This window comes from Macrobrachium nipponense, chromosome 17 (assembly GCF_015104395.2).
Source record: "Macrobrachium nipponense isolate FS-2020 chromosome 17, ASM1510439v2, whole genome shotgun sequence".
Classification (NCBI taxonomy): Eukaryota; Metazoa; Arthropoda; class Malacostraca; order Decapoda; family Palaemonidae; genus Macrobrachium; species Macrobrachium nipponense.
In genome coordinates this window covers 68,553,242-68,577,788 of record NC_087210.1, presented here as the reverse complement: position 1 = coordinate 68,577,788, position 24,547 = coordinate 68,553,242, and the positions used below count along the sequence as shown (strand labels likewise).

The window sequence follows — 24,547 nt, the reverse complement described above, 5'->3', positions numbered from 1 at the left end:
TTTCTTGTGGCTAGAGGAGGGCAGTATAACGTTAAAACATCAGGTTTGTAAGCTATGAAAAGTGCAAATTAAATAAAAATGTGCCATTTGTTCAAACACCGAACAAACCTTCAACCTTAACAATAGGATAGACTTATACTTGGAGGAAGATAGAAGTACATTGGAACCTCGGTTTTCGTACATACTAATCTGTTCTGGAACCTCCCACAGTCCAAAATGTATGAAAACCGAAACAATAATTCCAATAAGGAATAATGTAAATAGTGTACTAATAATATGCAGTCCAGGCCCCCAAAAATATTTTTAAAAAATACATTTTATAGGGCATAAACGCAGTTTTACATACAGAAAACAAGGAGAAATAAATCTAAATGAATAATGAACATTTAGATCACTTACCTTTATGGAAGACTCGTTAGCATATGGAAGATGGAAAGTACGGGCAGATGACGAGGAGGAGGAAAGGTTGTTGTTTGGAAGGGGAATCCCCCTCCAGAAGGGGTTACTTTGCTTCGATTTTTACTGGCACTTTCTGGTGTTACTTTTCTTTGTTTTTTACTGGCACTATCTGGGGTTACTTATCCTGTTTGGCTTTTACTGGCACTAGGACCATCTTGAGTGTCACTGGACCCCTGTCACTAAACAAAACTGTCCAGAGACATTTGTTACTGGTGTCTCTTTAAAATTTGCCTAAAGTGGAACATGGCATTGTCATTAAAGATGGAGACACCGATTACATCATCTCTGTTGGGATAATAATTCTTCACAAAATCTTTTACATCACTCCACTTTGCAAACATGCCCTTAATCACTGAAGTAGTCACATTATGTATGCCCATTCTCTTTCTGAATTTTTCAAACCAGCCTCTGCTGGCCTTAAATTCACTAACAGCAGCACTTGTAGGCATTTGTTTAATGTGATTGGCATGCAACACCTTTCAACACTTTGCTACAAGTTCTTTTTTAAATTCTATAGTGTTTCTTGCCATTTTTACAGAAGGCATGGCACTTGGAACTTTCTTTGGCCCCATGATGGCTTATTTAGTAATTGCACTCAAAAAAAGCACAAAAAGGCACAAAAAACAATGCACAAAAGCAGAATAGGTCACAAGTGAACACAGGATGCTTTGTTTGGGCGCTCACTATGGGCCTAGTCATGCGATGGACCCCGGAGTGTTTCCAAGCGTACGAAATCCGAGGAAAAGTACGAAACAAGAGACAAAATTTAATTGGGAAAAATCTATGAAAACCAAATTGTACAAAAACCTGGGCATACAATAACCGAGGTTCCTCTGTACCCTGAACTGGCTGGAGGGGTCATAGCCTGTGTGAGAATAGATAGACGAATACCTAAAAACTCAGCCTGCTGGGTTCGGTACAATGTGGTGTGGCCAAATTCATTACAATCGTGGAAGATGAAGAATTTTGTCTGTTCCAGTAACAAACCTTTCAAGCCACAGGGATTTGTTACCGCTCTCCATTCCTTTGCTAGAGGGAGGAGCATATGCTACTGAGTAGTAGATTTGTCTATTGTATAGGAACATAGCAAATAACTATAACCAGTATGACTACCAGACTCACTTATATCAGACCAGTTCCAGCAAATGTGTCTATACTTCAACCTCCCTAAAGGAACAAGAAAGTAACAGAGAAATAAAGAGACCAGCCAACTCACTTATTCTCTCTTCCACACAAACATCTTAGGTAAGATACAAATTGCCCTGTCAGGGGCTAGATGAGCTACACAACCTGTTGGGCAGCCACCACAAGTCCCAAGGAAAATGTGTCCAAGGACCTGTGGGCAATATCTTTCAAATAAAAGGAAGTGAATGTGGTTTGATGTAGTCAGCCACCAGCATTCGAAATTCTATGGTTCTTCTTAAAAGCCAGAGAGGAACTTAAGCCTCTGATGTCATGCACCCTAGGGTGTACAGTTTCTATAACAGAACTATGGAGCGAGGAATACGCCCGAGTGATCACCTCATGTAGTCAGAGGGAAATTGTGTTCTTGGAACTTCCTTTCTGATGTGGCCCATACTGACAGAAAGTCTTCAACACCTAATTCTAAGGTGACGAGTCCTTTACAGATAGCAGTGCAGAGCCCTGACGGGACAAAGCCATAGTTCCTGAGGGTTGCTATCCACAAAGTCATTCAGTGAGGGAATTGAGAATGAGTCAAACCTGTCATCATGCATCAAGGGATTCTGAATTTTGGTCATGAATTCCGGAACAAATTCGAAGGCTACAGACCCTAACCCCTGGTGTGTTTCACATCACAACTCAGGACATGGAGTTCTGCTACTCTTTTTGAGGACGCCAAGTCCAAGAGGAAAACTTTTTAGAGCCAGATCCCTGTCTGACGACTGACATAAGGGCTCAGAGCTCGAGTGCTCAAGTGAAAATTAAGAGGACAAAGGACAAATCCCAAGTAGGAGGTTCGAGCTCTTTTGGTGAAACAGATTGCTCGTAACTCCTAAACAACAAAGAGATCTCCCAGGATGAAGCGATGTCTATGCCCTTTAGGTATAAAATTAACCCTAATGCACTGTAACCTTTAACAGCTGAAATGGACAGGTCTTTCTCAGCTCTTGAGGAAAATGAAGTAGTCCACTATATGCTGAACAGAGGTTCCAAGTGGAGAGAAACCCCTTCGACAGCACCAATCACAGTAGACTGACCATTTGCCCTGATAAACTGTTGATGAAGACTTCCTCAGATAGTTGGATGTGGCCCGCTGCTCTGCTAGAAAATCCTCTTGCTCACAAGAGAAACTTGATAGTCTCCAGCCGTGAAGATTTAGGCCAAAGGTCATGTGCTGGGACCTGTGAGGTCATTCAGCGCTTAAAAGGAAAATTGAGAGTAAAGGGGATTTTAAAGGTGTAAAAGAATGAAAACCTCACAGTTACACTATGAAACAATTGTCAAGAGAGGGTGAAATGTAAGATGGAAAAAAAGATACTATAAATTGAGGTAGATTAAAAGGAATGGAAGGGGTTACAGTTTGGGGCCAAAGTGACACTGCAAAGAACCTAAATTAATGTCCACAGTGCACCACGTGAGGTGTGCTGATAGCACTAACCCCGTACGGAGCTCTTTAATGCATGAGTCAGCCATGTTCACCACTACTGTTCTCTGACAGGGAAACACAAAAGTTGGTGTGCTTCTCATTATTCAAATTATTCTTAGTGCTTCATCAACATGATGTTATCTAATGAGGAACGTCAGGTTTATCATTGTAAGCAAATTAACTCCCGAGGAAGAGGGGGCGACATTACACATTAAATCAGCCTGAGGGCCTCCTGATACTTCCAACGATGAATCGATGGAAGAAAAGTTAAGAGACACAGGCACAACTCTAGCATCATGGGGTGTGACTGCAGAAGACAAAGAAGCATCAGGGCGAGGCGATGAAAACCCTTCCCACAAAGGAAGGTTCAAAAATCTACGATGCTCCCTCTTACTATAAAATAACTTCCACTGCTCTCTAGGCCCTGCAAGACATTCCGGGCAGGGATTCGTTATGGTACAAACATTAGCACAACACCTACTGCATGTGAAGTGTGGGTCTGTAGCTGAAGAAGCCAGGAAATGAGAACACGGGAAACCTTGAGTACTCAGGCACACATGTTAGCGAGGCCGAGATAAAGCAGAGGAAGCCATACTAACACAAGCACACACACACAGACAATCAAAATAGCAAAAACGGGCCAACAACCAGGGAAAAGGCCAAGGCGGTTAAGAAAGACTAAATGCAGCAGCGTGGGTGCGCGGTCTTTGACCGGTTTTCACCCGATATATGCACGCATTGCCAGATCTCACAAGATTCCTTGCTTTTTCATCTCCGATTTTTAACTGGATCCAGCTAGGCGCTAGAAAATTATCCTACTGTTAAGACCGAAGGTTTGTTCACTTATGAACATAAAAGGAATTTGTGAATATTTCTCATAGAAATATACAGCAAATACGCAAATTTTCTATGAATACTGGGTAGATGGGTTCTGAAGAGAAATCTGTGAATACGAGTCCGCGAAATGAAAGTGGCTAATGTGGTGGAGAGAAATGAAAGTGGGTATGTAGTGGTTGTGAGAAAAGGAGTGGGGCAATACTGTTTACTGTGTACTGAAAGTAGTAGATGGTGTCACAAGTCACACTTGACACACTTTTAAGACTGTAAAATATACCTAAGATTATCAATGCTTTAAATGCAATAAAAATTTGAATGAGGAACAGAAGGGTTGGTTGAAGACCTTATTGTGATTGTTTGGCTGATCTTAGAAGAGACTTCAGCATTGATGAAATGGATTGATAGATGGACTAATGGTAAATAAAAATGTCCCATTAGGTACAAACAGGACAGCAGAATTATAATGCATACACAAGACCCTACAACTCAGCAATGAAAACTTGGTCAACTGACAAGAAAAATGGAAATGACTTAGAAAGGATGTGACTACTGAAGGTTAAGATTCATGGTCAGAGTATGGTGGTAAGATTGTTAATTTAATTGTCAAATTTATGCTATAAAGGTAGTGACCTACTTACGACCGCAATTGGTTCTGCAAAACCAGTCGTAACACGATTTGGACGCAAGTCGATATCTGCTAAATTACCGTAGAGTTTATCGTACATATACATATTGTGTAATGATATTGACATCATCTGAAAGTCATATTTTATCAACATTTTCTTAGATTATTACTTATATTATCATATTTAAGTCTTAATTCATTATTATTTAACGTTCATTATCATTAAAACCATTGTATTACCATTCTTAGTGCATATTGTTACTGTCATATATTACGGTAGTACTTTACGATACCCTTTCACAAGTTCATATATGTAAAAATTCAACCCCTTCTTTAGCTAATTTATTTTGCTGTCTTTTTCTTTAGAATGTGTATTATATTTCCTAGTTATGATTTCTTTACATTTTTGTAGCATGTGTAATATCTCACACCTATGTATGTACACATGTCACTACTACGCCTTACTGTTAATGTTTGTCAAAGTTGTCAGACGTACCCGTTCTCCACACATCACACTGTTTCATATTGCTACGTTTGTGGGTTCAACCTTTTCTTTAGTTAATTTATTTTGCTATCTTTGTTTTCTTTAGACTTCATTGTATTTCCTAGTTATGATTATTTTTACATTTTTATACCATTTGTATCATCTCTCTACACGACATTACTACTCCTTGCTGTTACATTCGCCAAACGTTTGTCCAAACTGTTTCTCCACGCAACATACTGTTTCATAATGCTTCGTTTGTCATGTTCATATAAAAATTCATCCTTTTTTTAGTTAATTTACTTATTGTATTTCCTAGTTATGATTTCTTGGAATTTTTATACCATTTGTAACGTCTCTCTACGTACACGACATTGCGTCCAGGTCAATGGCCTTCCTTTCCTTCTTGGCATGTTGAGGAGTAGATAAAGACAGTTTCCTCTTGGCAGACATTTCAAAAATGATCAAAATTAACACAAAATTATTGAAAAATGAACACAGCAGAGCGAGAGATGCGTTCAGTACCGAGCTACAGGCAACATTGAGTGAGCGCGGGACTCGAGAGATGCGCGGATGCTGCAGGAAAAAGTATCGTACGTTCGTATGCACGTTCTGCCGAAAATAATAATCGTAAAGTCGATCAGACGTATGTCGCATAGGTCGTAAGTAGGTCATTACCTGTACAGCCATGCAAAGGAGTTGGAGTACTTGGAGATTGGATAGCAGAAAGAGCACTGGGCACAGAAGAATGAATTGGAAAGAACTAATTTCACTTCAACCCTTAAAGAAAAAAGCTGATGTTAAAATGTTTATGATGGTCATTAAATGGCAGATGAAGTTCCATAACAGAGGCAGAGAGAAACATCAAACCCTATCTGTAACACGTAGTACATTCACTTAATATGCTTACATTAAGCAAAACAACATAAAAATCAGCACACAATTAATGAAGTCTGCAACTCAACACATGATACAAGTGGAATATGTTGAATATTTAAGCAGAAATGCAGATATCAATTGTGAAAAGACGGATGAAACAACTAGCTTCATGGAAAATACAATTAAGTAAAAAGCAACAAAGCAAAACAAATGTAAAATTTAAATAAAAGCACAGCAAATTACCCCTAAGACTTAGCAGATATGCACCTTTTTGTCATTAACCACCGTATCTTGCTCAGTAGTAAAAGCACCAACAAAATGAGAAATATAATATGTAAAAGTTTAAAAATAAAGTTGTACATGAGAGGAATATATTAATTACACATGAAAAAGGAGAAAAAATACATAAACTACTCTAGGCTAGCATAGACTAAACCTAAAATAATGGTGTTATTGATAAACTTTTTTGAAGAAAAAAAATAATTGATTACAGCTAGAAAACTTATTGCAATAAATGTAGTTCCCTCCAGGAATTTCGATACACGTATGGCTATTGGTAAGCCTTACTGGAACTATTATGGCAATACTGCAGTGGGTGTTTAAAAGTTATCTGGGGCTATGTACTTTGTTTTGTTAGGAACTTGATTGCTTGGAAGTTTCTCAATGATAGTTTGCTCTCATAAATTTTGTCTAGTCAATCCATTGTAAAACACAAGCAACATTGTAATGATAAAGTTTTATTATAAGAATAATATTGATATTACAAGCTTCAAAGGATAATACACATTACTAAAATTAGGATAACAACAATACCTGTAAAATTTAATCCTAATTATCATACTTCACCACTGTTAGTAGTTTCTCGTAAGGTGAACCTCTCCTCTATACTAACTAAAATTTAGGAGGGTTCTTGAAATTTCAGTAATATTCTCTTTCATAAGTCGTATAATTTTGATTGCTTTAAACTCCAGAGTTACTACTTAATGGAGCTAATTGAGTAAATCTAGTGGACTGGGATGTTGTTTTCTTCTAAATGTATAGGAGCTAAACTTAGTATAAAAATGTAATTTCTAAAAGTATGCTTCAGACAAAGTCCATCCGGACTGGCAGCTCTATCGAGTGAGCCACGGCCCACTTGTGCACCTGCAGAGTCAACTGGTGCAACGGGAGAGACACTAGGCCCCGTTTGTTGACGTATGCCACTACTGTGGTGTTGTCGCACATCAACACCACCGAGTGTCCCATCAAGCGGTCCCGGAACTCTTGAAGAGCGAGGAACAGTGCCTTGAGTTCCAGGACATTGATGTGAAGGTGAGTGTCGTGATGGTCCCACACTCCTGCAGTCAGCAACTCCTCCAGGTGTGCGCCCCATCCCTCGTTTGACGCGTCTGAGAACAGCAGCATCTCCGGGGGGGGGGAGTGCGGAGAGGCACTCCTCTTAAGAGGTTCCTGTCATCCAGCCACCAGGCTAGGTCCTGCCTTACACCTCCTGCGTGAGGGACACGAGGAAGTACGGTGGATCCCTTGCCTGTGACCAACTCTCCTTTAGTCTCCACTGGAGAGACAGCAGGTGAAGACGCCCGTGAGGGACTAACTTCTCGAGTGACGACAGGTGGCCGATCACGACTTGCCATTGCTGAGCTGATTGTTCCTGCCGAGACAGGAACCGGTCGGCTGCCTCCCTGAATCTGCTGATCCGTGAGTCTGTGGGGAAGACTCGCCCTGCTACCGTGTCGATCAGCATACCCAGGTACTTCATCCTCTGCTTGGGTTCGAGATCGGACTTCTCGAAGTTCACCATGATCCCCAGATCGTGGCAGAACTCCAGCATTCGATCCCTGTCCTGTAGCAACTGCGAGCGGGAGCTCGTCAGGACTAACCAGTCATCGAGATACCTCAGAAGACGTATCCCGGACGAGTGGGCCCAAGCAGACACCAGAGTGAACACTCGCGTGAACACCTGTGGGGCGGTTGAGAGACCGAAGCAAAGTGCCCTGAATTGGTACACCGTCCCGTCGAGGATGAAGCGGAGGTACTTCCTGGAGAATTGATGGACGGGTATCTGGAAATACGCGTCCTTCAAATCCATTGAAAGCATGAAATCATTCTCCCTGATGGAGTCGGGCACGGAATGTGCCGTCTCCATCTTGAACCAAGTCTGGCGAACAAATCGGTTCAAAGGAGAGAGATCTATCACCAGGCGCCAGCCCCCCGTAGACTTCTCCACCAGGAAAAGGCGACTGTAGAAGCCCGGTGATTGATCCCTGACGATCTCTACAGCTCGTTTGCTCAGCATGGTCTTGATCTCCTGTCGTAGAGCTACGTCCTTTGATGATCCCGTGACGTATGTTTGAAGATGGACCGGGTGGCCGAGATTCGAAGGGTAGTAGATATCCCTCCCGAAGGACGTCTACTATCCAGGTCTCGGCACCGTAGCGCTGCCATGTTGCCCAATGGCTTGCCAGGCACCCCCCACTTCCGGCAGCAGGTGGGGGGAATGCCGTCTCTAGCGTTTCCCGCCTCTCTTCGACTTCTTCCCTGTCCCCCCTCGTGAGAAGGAGGGCTGAGAGGGGGGCTGGAAGAAGTAGAAGTCAGAGTCTTTCCTCGGGGCTTTGACGGGGCAACCGTCTTAGCAGCCGAGGAAGCGCTAGCAAAACTCTTGGGCTTGGCCGCAGTAGTTCGAGGCTGCCCAGAAGCCTTCAAGACTGCCTGGTGTACTAAGCGGTCACTGTCATCAGTGCGCCGCCTTTCCACCGCAGCGTCCACCATCTCTCCTGGGAAGAGAGAGGAGGAACTCCGTACAGGTCGGCCCACAGGTTTGCCGTCTGATGGGCGAGGTAGGAAATGGCCCTTCCTCCAGACTGGCAAAGTCACCTGAAAGCCGAGTCATCTTCAGGAGAAATATCCCCGGAGGTGGCTGCGACTTTCGACACAGTGAGGGACCACAGGTCTAACCAGGAGACGGCCTGGAAAGCCGCCATAGCGGTGGATTCCAGGCCTAGCGCCTCTTGCTGCGAGAGCCAGAGGTTCTCAGACAGGAGCTGCTGCAGAGACACATCTGGAGTTAGCCTGGCTAACTCCGGGTTCACCTGTTTGGGCGGCATTGGATCCTCTGATGGCATGTAGAATCGCCGCTGTCGCAGTAGAGGAGGAGGAAGTAGCTTGGATGACCTGCCAGACCTCAGCGAGCCCTCCTGTCCGGAGACGAGAGACTCTACCTGGTCTAAAACAGAGTCGGCCAGCTCCAATCGCGGCAGACCCACCGTCGGTTTGGGTTCCTTCTTCGGACCCCAAAACGACTCTAGCCGGGATGTGGGCTTGGATGGTGGGAGCGGCGATCCTTCCCCGAGGTCGTTGTGCTGACGAATCAGCGCAATAACCTCGGCAAAGTTCCTCTGGATCTCTGGAGTGACTGCATCTTGTGGAGTAGGACCGTCAAGCCCCTCGAACAAGAGCAACTCCCGAGATCCTCCCCCTTCAGGAGGGGGAACGGCGACAGACCCCTCTCGGTCTCCTCCTGTCACTTGCGCGTAGGACCTGGTCGATCCTAAGACCATGCCTGGTACGTACGGCGTCGTGACGGGATCGCACGATCACTCCTCGATGCCTCGCCCTTCCCGGTGTAACCCGAGGAAGTTGAAGGTACGGGAGAGGAAGACCTGACCCTCCCCCCCTTGCTCACTGGCAGAACCGGTGGGGATCGAGCTGCAGGCCTGGTCGCGCCGCTCCCCTGGGGAGAGCGGCTGGACCGAGAACAGCGGCCCCGATATCGTGCGTCAGAGGAACAGCTGCTGGTCGCCCTACCCGTCCGGTCCCTGTGGGAGCGGCGGTCAGGAGACCTGCAGAGACCACTGTCGCGGTGAGACCGGTGCGTGTCCTCACGGCGCGTCGAACCGATCAGGGGGCCTCTTCCTAGCCTCAGCCCGTGGCCGGTCTGGGACCGTCACATCAACCCGGGTGACCAGCTGGTCGCTACGAGAGCGACCGCTGGCCTGGCGAGTCACATGAGTGGCTCTCGCCAGCCTTCCGCTCCGTGCTGTGATCCTGGCGTCTGGTTCTTGGCTGCACAGCCACCCGTGGGTGACCGTACACTCGGTACCTCTTGCGAGAGGCCGAGACGGAACCTGGTGTAGCGGCAGAACCTCTAGCACCAGGCGAGGAAGTACCGGTGTTAGCCGGTACCCCTCTGGTCCCTGTCTTCTTCTTCCTTGCGGAAGGAGAGACCGGCCCTACTACCGAAGGAGCAGGAGGACCAGCGGAAGGACCCTCCGTCCCACCAGAGTGGGACGGGCCCTGAGAAGTTCCCGAAGGAGCCTTCTTAGGAGGGGTGGGGGCAGCCTTCTTCTTCCGCGGCTGGGTAGCCTTGGAAGTCGAAGGGGAAGAGGCGGCTGCAGATGACGAAGAAGACGATGAAGACGACAACGACACCTTCCTCCTCTTCCTCTTCTTATTCGTCAGCTTCCTCAGGACAGACGTGAGGTCAGCCATCCAGGATGGAGCCGGGGCTGCTGTTGCCAAAGCAACAGGGCCCGGCTGAACCTGTCCGGACAGACCAGTGTCTGGGGCAGCAACACCGTGGACTGGGATGACATCGGCAGGTACGGAAACAGCGGGAACAGGAACGGCAGGAACAGCCAGCACAGCATCAGCGGCAGGTACGGCAGGTAGCACAGGTAGGCCAGGAGACGGGGCAGCAGCCAGCGACATCCTGGGTACCGGCGGCAGGTCCAGGGGCGAGCTCTTTGGGCAGCGGAAGTCCGGGCGAGGCAGCACAGCAAACCCGGGCGGTGGCGGCGGCACGTCCCTCCTCGGTATGGCGGCAATCGGCCCCAGCACGGAGGCTGTAGGAGTCACTGACATCACGTGGGGGGAATATACCAGGTGAGGAGGGGCGGCGTACCCTGGAGTAGAGATCGTGGTTGTGGTGGTGGTCACCTCTCCATGGGTGACCGTCACAGACCCCGCCAGATGATGGAGCAGCCCCTGGACACTCGGCACGCCCTGCAGTCCCAATGACGCCCACACCTGTCCAAGGTCATCCCCCACAGCAGAAGCAATTGCGGAAGCAAGAGTCAGGTACACAGGAGGGGCTCCCCCTTGCATGGGGGGGGGGGGGGGGGGGGGGGGACGAGCCCCACACCGAATACAATTGTACCTTGGGGTACCGAGCGCCCTCCTCCACGCTCAACAGATCGGGCGAAGAGAAGGACCTCGAAACCAACCCCCCCCCAAAGGGGAAGGTACCATACGCGGGAGCTGAGCAGGGGGCAAGAAAGAAGACAAAGTATCTGTTACCAAAGGAGTCGCGGGAGAGCTTTCCGACGACTCCTTGGCAGGCCTTCGCTTCTTCCTGCCCTCATACAACCCCCACTGCACCTCCGACCAATCACAACAAACTATGCACGGCTCGGCCCGAGAGCATTCCCGCCCTCGGCACCGAGCGCAAAGGACATGAGGATCTATTTCTGGGAAAGATCTAAACTTCCCACACTTGCGGCCCTCCACCCCGGGGCACAGTCGCCGGATGATGGGAGGGCGCGGAGACTGATCCGATCCTTGATCCATTGTAGAAAAATCACAATTTATATATGAAAAATGAAAAGAAGTACTTACAGTTTCACTTTCATACACAAACAAACAGTAGAAGAATATCACAATAATCCAGAGCATACGACGATGAAGCGGACAGAGAGCGATGGCGAACACATCCTCATACCACAAGGCCGAAAGCAAAAGTGGTTCTTCACCTCCCAGTTGCGCGGCGCGCACACTGTCGGACAAGCAGTTAACTACCGAACTCCCTTGTTCGAAGCTTACGACCGTCCAGCTGCCGCTAGTTACCTTCCTATTGTAAAAGAACCGATGGTTTGTATATCGTACCGGAACTTATATGAAAATATTTCAAAACTGATAAAAGCTACAACCATGGGTTATTTTTTGTTGTATTTTACATGAAATTGCACACATTTTCATATATAAAACTTTATGTAATGGCTAATCTAAAATGGTGCAAACATTACAACAATTGGACAAAAAAATTATTATTTTTTCGGAAGAGTTACCGCACAAACGTAAGGAAAAAGTTTATTTCATAAATTTACCATAAATCAAAATGTTATTGTCATGATACAATAAAGTTTTATGCATACTTACCTGGCAGATATATACTTAGCTATAGACTCCGTCGTCCCCGATAGAAATTCGAATTTCGCGGCACACTCTACAGGTAGGTCAGGTGATCTACCGCCCCGCCGCTGGTGGCGGGAATAGGAATCATTCCCGTTTTCTAAGACAGATTTTCTCTTCCACCTGTCTCCTGAGGGGAGGTCGGGTGGGCCATACACGTATATATCTGCAGGTAAGTAATGCATAAAACTTTATTGTATCATGACAATAACATTTTTATGCATTCAACTTACCTGTCAGATATATACTTAGCTGATTGGCACCTTTGGCGAAGGGTAAGAGACAGCTAATCTACTGAAATAGACAGGAAACAACATATGTTGTAGGTAATAAAATTAAAAACCTTGATTCCTACCTGTGTTAGCGAAAGACTTCATGGCTACTGCCTAGGAGCCCGTATCGCTTCAAGAGCCTCAGCGAGGTAGTGACCTCATGCTAAGAGTTCTTGATGGTCTGTTACAGGGGTCTTACCCACTTACGCTTCAGAACCTTAGGATCTTTGTCAATGGGGTCCTATCCACTTACATGACAAAACACCTTGCCTATTGGCATGATCATAGAGCACGACACTAATCCCGATCACCTGATCCTCATTGGGGTTAGTACTACGATTGAAAGGAGTCATCCCCGAACATCCTTTCAAGCAACCCACAACTCAACAACAATATTAAAACTAATTATTCAAAAATATTAAAAACAAATTTAAAAGGATCAGCGTCTGCTCCATTTCCCAGCATAGTATCCGCTGATACATAAGGTCCAAGAGCGAAACATTTATCGTATGTTATTCTAACATCCTTTAAATAGTGGGGATGCAAATACTGAATTGCACCTCCAATAAGTTGCTGCTAAATTTTTCTCATGGACATATTCTTCGTAAAAGAAAGGGAAGTTGCCACAGCCCGGACTTCGTGAGCTTTCACTCTCAGCAGCTTTAAAGAGTTCTCTTGGCAATTCCTATGAGCTTCGGTAATTACATTTCTGACAAAGAATGCCAGTGCGTTCTTTGACATAGGTCTCTCGGGGTTTCTTACCGAACACCAAAGACCTTGTCGACATCCCTGAAGCTGTGTCTTCTTTTCTAAATAAAATTTTAAGGTCCTGACTGGGCAAAGGGGACCGATCCAACTCTCTTCCTACCAGAGAAGAGAGTCCCTTGACTTCGAAACTTCTAGGCCAAGGTTAGAAGGGTTCTCATTCTTTGCTAGGAAAAGATCCTGGAAAGAAATGACAGCCGAGTCTTTTCTAAATCCCACCCGAGAGTCCAAAGCATGCAATTCACTGATCCTCTTAGCAGTTGCTAGAGCCAACAGGAATATGCATTTGCTAGTAAGATCTCTGAATGAGATTTTATCTATAGGTTCGAACCTGTCCGACATCAAGAACTTTAGGACAACGTCCAGGTTCCAACTCGGGGGAATCGCGATCTCAATTTCTTAGTCTCGAAAGACCTGATGAGATCATGAAGATCCTTATTATTCTCGAGATTCAGCCTCTGTTTCTAAAAACAGCTGAGAGCATGCTCCTATATCCCTTGATAGTTGATACGGCCAATTTGGATTCTTCTCTTAAGAAGAGGAGAAAATCTGCGATTTCGGTTACAGAGGTATTGGAAGAGGACAGCTTCTTCGACCTACACCATCTACGGAAAACTTCCCACTTCGATTGGTAGACCCGCAGGGTAGAGGCTCTGCGGGCTCTAGCAATTGAAGTTGCCACTTTCTTTGAAAAGCCTCTCGCTCTGACCAGTCTTTCGATAGTCGAAAGGCAGTCAGGGAGAGACTTTGGATGTTTTTGTGGAACCTCTCGAAGTGGGGTTGTCTGAGCAGATCTGTCCTGTCTGGTAGAGATCTTGGTGGGAAGTCCCACCGTCCATTCCAGTAACCTCTGTGAACCAGATTCGGGAAGGCCAAAAGGGAGCAATTAGAGTCATTCTCATTCCTTCCGATGCCACAAATTTCCTTACTACTTCCCCCAGCAATACATTCAGTGAAGAATCTGACGAAGAAAAACACTTCTTTAGGATGCTTTTTCGATAGCGATCCTTGGCAGTTCGGGTCGTCACAGAATCTGCCGAGGGGACGCCTGATCGGTGGGGATTCTCCGTAACCTCTGTAAGGCTTTCGACATTCCTTCTCCTCTGGGCCTGTGAGCTTGGAAGAGGTCTAGGCCTGGGAGCGAGACAGAGCCGATCAGACGCACCCTCCACTGCACTAGGGACACTTAATTCACTATCACTGTGCTTACCTTTCAACGTCAGCATTTGACGTTCCATCCTTTGTAGCGCAGCTTTAAGATCTGCAATTTCCGTTGCCGGATTTGCAGTCTTAGTACTAGAGGAAGAAGATACAGGTTTAGGGTTAGGTGTTAATTTAATAGGCTCGTTAGAGCGAGACCTACTTACGCTTCTGGAGGAAGCCTTCCTAGCCCTATCCATATCTAATTTCCTTAAATATGAATTTAAATTCTTCCATTCTTCCTCATTCATATTTACACATTCATCACAGGTGTTAGAAATTGAACATTCATTCCTTCTACACCCCTTACAAACTGTGTGAGGGTCTACCGAAGCTTTCGGTAGCCTCACCATGCATCCCTCATTTACACACTGTCTTCTAACCGTAAAGCTAGAATCCGACATCATGAGAAATATCCAAAACCAAGTCCAAAAAACAGTCCACGAAAGAGTATGCCAAACCAAAGATCCAATACGTCACCAAAATAACCAGCTTAGAAGATCAATAGCGATGAAAAAACACGAAAATCAAATCAGGAGTAACAACAACAATGTTGCTGTCACGGCCGATAGAGAAAATCTGTCTTAGAAAACGGGAATGATTCCTATTCCCGCCACCGCTAGCGCGGGGCGGTAGATCACCTGACCTACCTGTAGAGTGTGCCGCGAAATTCGAATTTCTATAGGGGACGACGGAGTCTATAGCTAAGTATATATCTGACAGGTAAGTTGAATGCATAAAAATATTGTGTTAGAGACTTCCAATTTGTTGCAAAATAAAGGTAAATATTTGAATATTACTAGAATGTAATCGTTTTAGCTTACAATTGCATTTTTTTACCATTTCGGTCGAGTCAAAGTTGACCGAAGGTTGAAATTTTGCCACATCGTTATTTATATGAAAATATTTCAAAACTGATAAAAGCTACAACCATGGGTTGTTTATAGTTGTATTCTACATGAAATTGCGCACATTTTCATATATAAAACTTTATGTAACGGCTAATTTAAAATGGTGCAAACATTACAACAATCGGACGAAAAAATTTCTGATTTTTTTCGGAAGAGTTACCGCTTGGACGTAAGGAAAATGTTTTTTTTTTTTATATAAATTCACTATAAATCGAAATATTGTGCTAGAGCCTTCCAATTTGTTGCAAAATAAAGGTAAATGATTGAATATTACTAGAATGTACGATTTTTAGCTTACAATTGCGTTTTTTTACCATTTCGGTCGAGTCAAAGTTGACCGAAGGTTGAAATTTTGGCACTTATCGTTATATGAAAATATTTCAAAACTGATAAAAGCTACAACCATGGGTTGTTTACTGTTGTATTCTACATGAAATTGCACACATTTCCATATATAAAACTTTATGTAACGGCTAATATGAAATGGTGCAAAAATTATGTCATAGTGACGAAATAATTTCCGAGATGTGTCGCTGATGCTTTTTAGTGCGAGGAGAAAGAAATTCGTGCTTGCGCACCTGGGTAACGATTGTAAACAAAACAACGCCTTGATCCGTGAGCTCCCAGCATCCCCCAAGGCGCGTGATTCAAAAGTTTTTGCCTAGTAGGCCTATAACTATTTTTCCACGAATTATTAAACAAAACTTTTTTATATCGACGTATATAAGTCCAATCGGCACACAACAGACAATTTATATGGAAGTTTAATACATCCAATCGGCGTTAAAGGGTTAATTGTTAATGTTTTTGTACCTCATTTCTTTGTAAATGTATTCACATTATCATGAGCCCATTATATACTACAGATATTTATGTAAATAAAGAAAATGCAAATGAGGAAACATGGAATATAAACTGTTTTAGGCAATCATGACTCTTGTTACAATATGAAGACACATTCATGTGGGAAAAGGTAAACAGAGACCTACAGTATTACCATAATACTATTATACAGTAGGAACTAATGGGTGACGGTAGCTGTATCAAAATTCCTGGAGGGAACTGTACATGAACATTTATTCCAAAAGCTGAATCAAAGCAGGAGAGCTTCTCATTGCCATTTTTAAATAGACAGGCAAAAAAATGAGGATAGTAACTACTAAACGAAGCATTGAAGGTATGTAAGTGCAAACAAACATTTTTATGTAGTCTGCTTCTATATACACAAGGTAAAAAAAAAAAAATGTCTGGGGACCTTTAAACTGCAAATGAGGGCTCTGTATGATTAATGGGTTTGTGTCATGAAAAAAAAAAAAAAAAAAAAAAAGAAGAAGAAGAAGAAGAAGACAGGCTGACTTGGTAACATAAGACTTCATTCTAAATTACTGCGTGCTTGGAAAAGGGTAAGGTATCCGTATTCCTTGCAAATCTACAAATAACTATTCTTAGTACTTGCCTGTATACAACTAATAACATTGCCAAACTTGAATTTTTCATCACAATAGTGGTTTCTGTCACGAAAGCAGATACCAATACCAAAACGTATACTATCAATTTTGGGAGACATTGGACATTCTGAATGATTTACTGGTATTATTCTTGATGTATTAAGCAAAAGCAAAGCAACATATGCATAAAATACCCTAATGAAATAAAATACAGTATGAGTACTGTATGTATGTATACAATCTCTTAACCTCTTTGACCTCTCCTGAACTGTCGACAATTCCTCTTCTTAGTTTAAAATTTCACCTGGCTCTAATTGCCTTATATAAACAAAAATTGCTTAAACTATCTTTATGTGGGTCTTACCATTGTTATATATATTCTGCTGTCTGATTAACTCTTTTGTAGAGTCACGCATCTTATGATGCTCAAAAATGGCATAAGAGAAGAGGCAGTTCATATATGGTAAACATTATTTTACACCAGTATATTTGAAAAAATTTTGTGGAAAACTGTTCAAATCACTTACATGGGCCATAAATGACCATGTGGCAACAGTCACACCTGTGGAAAACTGTTCAAATCACTTACATGGGCCATAAATGACCATGTGGCAACAGTCACACCTCAGCTCAGGATACGAGGGAAAATAGTCTGACTTGAGATTTCATTGGGAAATGTACATCTCTTATATATATTTACCCAAAATATACATAAGGACTGCTGCTGGTTTTAATTCTTATCTTTTACGATAGTATGGCAGTACATCTCAATAACATTTATCCATAATAATAATCAGGGATTGTTGCTGTTTTCAGTTCTTATCTTTTACAATATTATTTGCAAAATAAAGTAAAAGATTAAAAATATTAAAAAGAACACATACTTTGCTAAAATTAGCATGCTTTCACGAGTGTCTTGGAAAAGAGGCCCACACAGGGTTGGAAATAATTACTTTGAACTTCCCATGGAAGGTACAGAAAATAATAAAAAAAATTTCCTATACACTGTGTGCATCTGCACAATCTTCTTTTTCCCCAGGTTTTTTTTTTTTCTTAATTGGCTGACCTTACAATTTGCCCAGTCTCAGGGTATTAATGTATATTTAGCCTAGACTGTAAGGGTTAAATTATTTTACAGTGATAGTAACAATTTTATAACATTTTCCGTACCTTCAATGGGAAGCTTAAAATAAATATTTCCCACCCTGTCATTTTTTATTTTTCATCTTTGTAACCATTGATAATTTAATTTTTCTTAGGCTCTGAAATTGGAAACAATTTGACTGAAGCCTAAGCAGGGTTGGCCTATAGAAAATGTCAAGTTCTGTGTTTAACACCTGCTGACTAGCTATAATGTTGTTAAGATTTAACATTTAGTCAAGAGCCAAGGACTGAAGCAGTGTTAGCCAAACATGTTTGTAAAATCGCATTTGAGAAATCTGCTAAAAATTTCCTGTCCCTGTAGTATCTATGTCAAAATATAAAAATGAGAACTGGCAATACAATAAGTGAAATAAAAGTGATTATGATTGCTTTAAACTCAAAAGGATGCACACCAGTGAGTCTTAATTAATCTTTTTTTAACTGAAAATTATCTAAATACAAAATCTAACTATAAAAGCATAGTAACAAAAAACATAAAAGCAGAGAGACTGCTAAAAGATAATCAAATCAACTTTAAGAAGTAAATATGCAAAAAAAAAAAAAATCAACCCACCATAAGCAATGTAGGCTAAAGCATATTACCCCTGCAAGCGAGCTACATAAACTCAGACAATGTCTTACACCTTGTGAGGACTATCAGTTGAAGGGATGTGGCTCCCTCGTATCTGAGAAGCTGCTGTTGCCTGTGGAGCGAAGCCGTAAAGCACAGTCGATGATATAACTATTGTTGTTCCTATGATGAACTGTGTAGAAGGGGCAGCATCCCCAAAGACCAACCATGAAACTAACGTGCACATAACTATCGATAAAGATGTTGCAAAGCCTTTAAGAATGTTGTCAGCATATTTCATAGTTACTGAAACTATCAATCCACCAAATGCCTGAAAGCACAAATGCCCAATTAGGATTTCCATCAACCTTTACAAACTATGTAAACATAATCAGTTCATTTCCTTTCATACGAGAAATTCAAAACCTCATTATGTGACAACTATTCACATATACTCATCATTATATAGCAACTACTTTAATGTTCAAACTAGGTAGAATACCAGTTCTACTAGAGATAAAAACAAGTCCTACACTGGCAAAAGGCATTAGAAATATGTCAAGTATACAGTGGTACCTTGACCTACGGGTGAATTAATGTATGAGTTTTCCAAGGTACGAGTCATAACTCAGTTGATTTTTTGCTTTGTTACACAAGCAAAAAATTGAGGCAAAAGCTCGAGATGCCACTGCTACTTGAATGGTGTAGTGACAAAAATTTAAGATAAGCAAAGAAGAAAAAGTGAATATGCATCTTTTTCATGAATCTTTTTAAAAGTTTTACATTACTTCACTGTATCCAATAATACTGTATGTATTCTCATATTATTGTATTATAAAACACTACTAACATAGCAGTCAATGTTTTGTTTTGGAAATCAGCTAATGGCGAATATGAGTTTGTTTCGCCCTATTTAACTCGATTCTGAGCAAATTTTCTTGTTTCTAGTTAGCATTAATGAATATCTAGATACTTGTCTTATATGAGACAAGGGAAATTTTCGTTATACGACGTGTTTTTAACCCTTAAACGCCGAAGCAGTATTTTAAAAATTGTCTCCCGTATTCCGGCCGCGTTCGCGAGTGAGCTCCGAAGCAGAAAAAATGTTTTTTTTAAAAAATCACAGCACGCTTAGTTTTCAAGATTAAGAGTTCATTTTTGGCTCCTTTTTTCATTGCCTGAAGTTTAGTATGCAACCATCAGAAATGAAAAAAAATATCATTATCATATATAAATATTGGGATATATGACAGCACAAAAAAAAAATTTCATATATAATTGTATACAAATCGTGCTGTGAGCAAAACGGTTAAAGCTAACGAGTTAATTTTTTATTGTTGTATTGTATGCAAAATTGCGATCATTTTGGTATATAACACCTTGTAAAACGATCAAGGCAACACAGAAAATATTATCACAAAATGATGCATGAATTCGTAACGCGCGGACATAAAAAAAAGATGTTTTCAAAAATTCACCATAAATCGAAATATTGTGCTAGAGACTTCTCGTTTGTTGCAAAATGAAGGTAATTGATTGAATATTACTAGACTGTAAGTGTTGTAGCTTACAATTGCAGTTTTCGACCATTTCAGTCGAGTTAAAGTTGACCAAAGGACGAATTTTTTCTATTTATTGTTATTTATATGTAAATATATTTCAAAACTGATAAAAGCTACAACCATGGGTTGTTTTTTGTTGTATTCTACATGAAATTGCTCACATTTTCATATATAAAACTTTATGTAACGGCTAATTTAAAATGGTGCAAACGTTACGACAATCGGACGATGAAATTAATGAACTTTTTCGGAAGAGTTACCACGCAGACGTAAGGAAAAAGTTTATTTCATAAATTCACCATAAATCAAAATATTGTGTTAAGAGACTTCCAATTTGTTGCAAAATAAAGGTAAATGATAGAATATTACTAGAAAATAATAGTTTTAGCTTACAATTGCGTTTTTTTACCATTTCGGTCGAGTCAAAGTTGACCAAAGGTTGAAATTTTGCCACTTATTGTAATTTATAAGAAAATATTTCAAAATTGATAAAAGCTACGAACATGGGTTGTTTACTGTTGTATTCTACATGAAATTGCGCACATTTTTCATATATAAAACTTTATGTAACGGCTAATTTAAAATGGTGCAAACATTACGACAATCGGACGAAAAAATTTCTGATTTTTTTCGGAAGAGTTACCGCGCAGATGAAAATAAATTTTTTTTTTTTTATAAATTCACCATAAATCAAAATATTGTGCTAGAGACTTCCAATTTGCTGCAAAATAAAGGCAATTGATTGAATATTACTAGAATGTACGAGTTTTAGCTTACAATTGCGTGTTTTTACCATTTCGGTCGGGTCAAAGTTGACAGAAGATTGGAATTTTGGCACTTATCGTTATTTATATGAAAATATTTCAAAATTGATAAAAGCTACAACCATGGGTTGTTTTTTGTTGTATTCTACATGAAATTTTGCACATTTCCATATATAAAACTTTATGTAACGGCTAATTTAAAATGGTGCAAACATTACGACAATCGGACGAAAAAATTTGATTTTTTCGGAAAAGTTACCGCGCGGACATACGGAAAAAGTTTTTTTCCATAAATTCACCATAAATCGAAATATTGTGCTAGAGGCTTCCAATTTGTTGCAAAATGAAGGTAAATGATTGAATACTACTAGAATATAAGAGTTTTACCTTACAATTTCGGTCGAGTCAAATTTGACCTAAGGTTGAAATTTTGGCACTTATCGTTATTTATATGAAAATATTTCATATATGATAAAAGCTACAACCATGAGTTGTTTATAGTTGTATTCTACATGAAATTGCACACATTTTCATATATAATACTCCATGTAACGGCTATTTTAAAATGGTGCAAAAATTATGTCACAGTGACAAAATAATTTCTGAGATGTGTCGCTGATGCTTTTTAATGCGAGTAGAAAGAGATTCGCGCTTGTGCGCCTGGGTAACGATTGTAAACAAAACAACGCCTTGATCCGTGAGCTCCCAGCATCGCCCAAGGCACGTGATTCAAAACTTTTCACCTAGAAGGCCTATAACTATTTTTCCGCGAATTTTTAAAAAAACTTTTTTATATAGACGTATAAACGTCCAATCGGCACCCAACAGACAATTTATATCGACGTTTCATACGTCCAATCGACGTTAAAGGGTTAAGTCAAAATACTACTTGAATACGACTTGTTGTGATTATGAACTAAATTATTTTGTTGTTAACAGATTATGTTGGCGGTATGTGTATTGAGTAAAAAAAATTATGTGATTCCAATTGTGATTGATGGCATACGTTTATAGGAGGAGTTTTATCCTTGTTGCCGATGCACAATAAAAGTCATTGGCAGCTTGAACAGTTTTCTCAGCTTCAGCTACAACTTAGTTTAAATTTAACGTATACTTCTTTGTTGATCTTGATATACCTATAGCGAATAAAGTTATTACATAAAAATATCTTGGCCCTATTCTACATAATGTCATTTATAACATAACTACGGTAATTGTTTACTATCGTACGATGATTGAAATGCAAGCCAAACGGATGTTGTTGTTATCCAATTCGGTTGTACTTGGCTAAAAAAAAGTAGTTTCTCATTCGGTTGTTAATAGCTGTACACATTTACGCAATGAACAAAACATTAAAAAATACTTTTATCATTCTCTTTTGCTGTTATATAACCAGAAGATGGGATAAAGTTAGGCTATTGTAATTTGGTCTCTCGTAAAATTGGATTATCATAAGACAAATTATTGTAAATTGAACACTACCTGTACACTGTGTGATACCTTGTTATATCTTTACATACTCTTTCTATTACATTTTTATACAATATCTATTATTTAGAAATGTATTTTCCTTATTTAATAACATGACACATAAAAATATGGGGTGGCATTTTGAGGGTTGGAATGGATTAAGGGCATTTTAAGTATTTTCAATGGGGAAAATTGATTTGATGTGCTAGCAAATTGAACTACAAGCTCGGCCACAGAACGAATTAAACTCGTAGGTCAAGGTTCCACTGTAATTAGAATAAAAAATTACTTTAAAATCCTATAACTCATTTAAAGTTATCATTGTTTTTCAGTTTCTATATACAGTCCAACAGAAAAATGCAATCACATTACCTGTATTAAAACTACACCCCAAGTAGTTAGCGTGTAACCTTGGAAAAATCCACCTTCTTTAATAGAGCTCCAATCACTGCTAACAGCTATCACAGCAAACACAATAGAAAAAACTCCTGAAATAACAGATAATTTCAGTCAGAATATCTGAGAGGGATATGACCCACATTCTATATTTTATCAGAATAACTGAGAGGGATATGACCCTCATTCTATAACTTCTACATCAGAACTTGACTGAATGGAGGGAGAAGTGAAAGGATTCTGAGGATTAATTGATACTAATTGGTACTAATTATAATCATAATCATCACCAATTTCATCACCCAAAATGTTCCTTAACACCTTCTGTACTGACAGTTTGTTTGGGGGTACACAGAGTACCATCATTCAAGACTATATTGCATAGTACCGGGTACAAGAAGGAGGTACATACATACCACCAACATTCCCAACCTTCTTTTCAGCTCTAGATCTCTTATGATTCAGTTTGAAGGGTGTGGAGCAAAAAAAACAGTATTGGATGTGCTCGGGAAGGTGGTATGCACTGCCAGGTATATGATGATGCAAAATAAACATTATTGCTGGCTATCTAGATTCAGACAATTGGATATATATTGTGTATACATACATGCACACACACATATACATACAGATAATAAAAACTTTCAGATTTCCAGCTGGTGCTAGAAGATAATCCTAATGTTAAGACTGAAGGTTTGTTTCATATAAGAACAATTTAGTATTTGGAAACAAATGTAATCTCTCTCTGAAATAGATGAAAAAAGTTACATTGCAACACTCACTCACAGTAACAAGTGTGGCAACCCTTGGAAGGGAATTGGTACGTTATTTTGCTTTGTGCTTCTTGACAGTAATCACCGAATATTTTGTGGGCGTGACACTTGTTTATTACAATGATAAGTGAAAAAAAGATGTAACCAGGAATCAATGTTTGATTTTTCTTAGACATACAAGCATGAAAATGTAAAAAAATCTTTTACGCAAGCATAAAACCATTTGTAATTCTGTTTTTCTGTGCTTCTCTTCTCCTGTCTTCTATCTCTGGAGATACTTCAGTAAAAAGTTCATACGTGAAGAGGAATGATTATACAGTAATAGCCTCGTTAAGTAATACCCATTTCCTTTTTATTTATTTATCATTTTATTACTGAGAAAATCGGTTCGGTAGTGAATGCAATGTTTCCGTTTTGTTAAGATTCCCAGTAAAGAAGAAGTTAAGGTTCTTTGCAGCGTGCCTTCAGCCCTAGATGCAACCCCTTTCGTTCCTTTTACTGTATACCCCCTACAACAATTTTTCTTCCGTCTTATTTTCCACCCTCTCCTAACAACTTATTTATAGTGCAACTGCAAGGTTTTCCTCCTGTTACCCCTTTCAAACCTTTTATGTACTGTCAATTTTTGTTTCAGTGCTGAATGACCTCATAGGTCCCAGTGCTTGTCCTTTGGCCTAAATTCTATATTCAATTCAATCCTGTGAAATTTTGACACTCATGTATTTCTTGTGTTTTATCTTTCCAAATCTCCACTCAAACCTCCCTTCTCAAGGTTCTTAATAAATAAAGTTGGTCTGGGCCTTCCAATTCTCTTAGGTGTCCACAGCTTTCCAGCTAACATTATCATATACCATTCTCAACTGCAACATACTCACTGATTAACACAATTTATTAATAACATTTTTATCTAGAAATACTGTATTAACTATATCAAAGCTTGGAATAATATCACAATACCAATGCAAGAAAGAAGGAGTAACCAGGCAAACATTCACTATGATAGCACTTCAACTGATAAACTGAGAACATATGCCATACATATGCTTTCGGGTCACTACAGTACTTATAAAGACAGCATTTATGGACTGCCATTACTTCACAGTGAAAATCACAGAATTTACTACATGTAAATGTCCCCAGTTCATTTTTCAGTCACATGTAAACTGCAGCTTCCTTGAGAAATAGTATGAATGT

The 24,547-nt window shown here is 40.8% G+C and overlaps 1 protein-coding gene across 11 annotated transcripts in view; it reads right to left on the bottom strand.

Annotated features, from left to right (window-relative positions):
* LOC135196290 (UDP-N-acetylglucosamine transporter-like) overlaps positions 1-24,547 on the bottom strand; it is a 140,548-nt gene that overhangs the window by 18,992 nt on the left and 97,009 nt on the right. For 10 of the 11 annotated variants that reach the window (XR_010310365.1, XR_010310368.1, XR_010310367.1 and 7 more), the window contains exons 6-7: positions 22,557-22,672; positions 18,460-18,719 (exon numbers count right to left, since the gene is read on the bottom strand). Coding sequence is in view for 1 of the 11 variants with exons in the window: in XM_064222993.1 (XP_064079063.1) it covers positions 18,460-18,719; positions 22,557-22,672 (376 nt within the window). In the remaining 10 variants the exon portion in view is untranslated. Of the gene's footprint in view, positions 1-18,391; positions 18,720-22,556; positions 22,673-24,547 lie in introns of all 11 variants that reach the window. The other variant, XR_010310374.1, reaches the window with a different exon arrangement.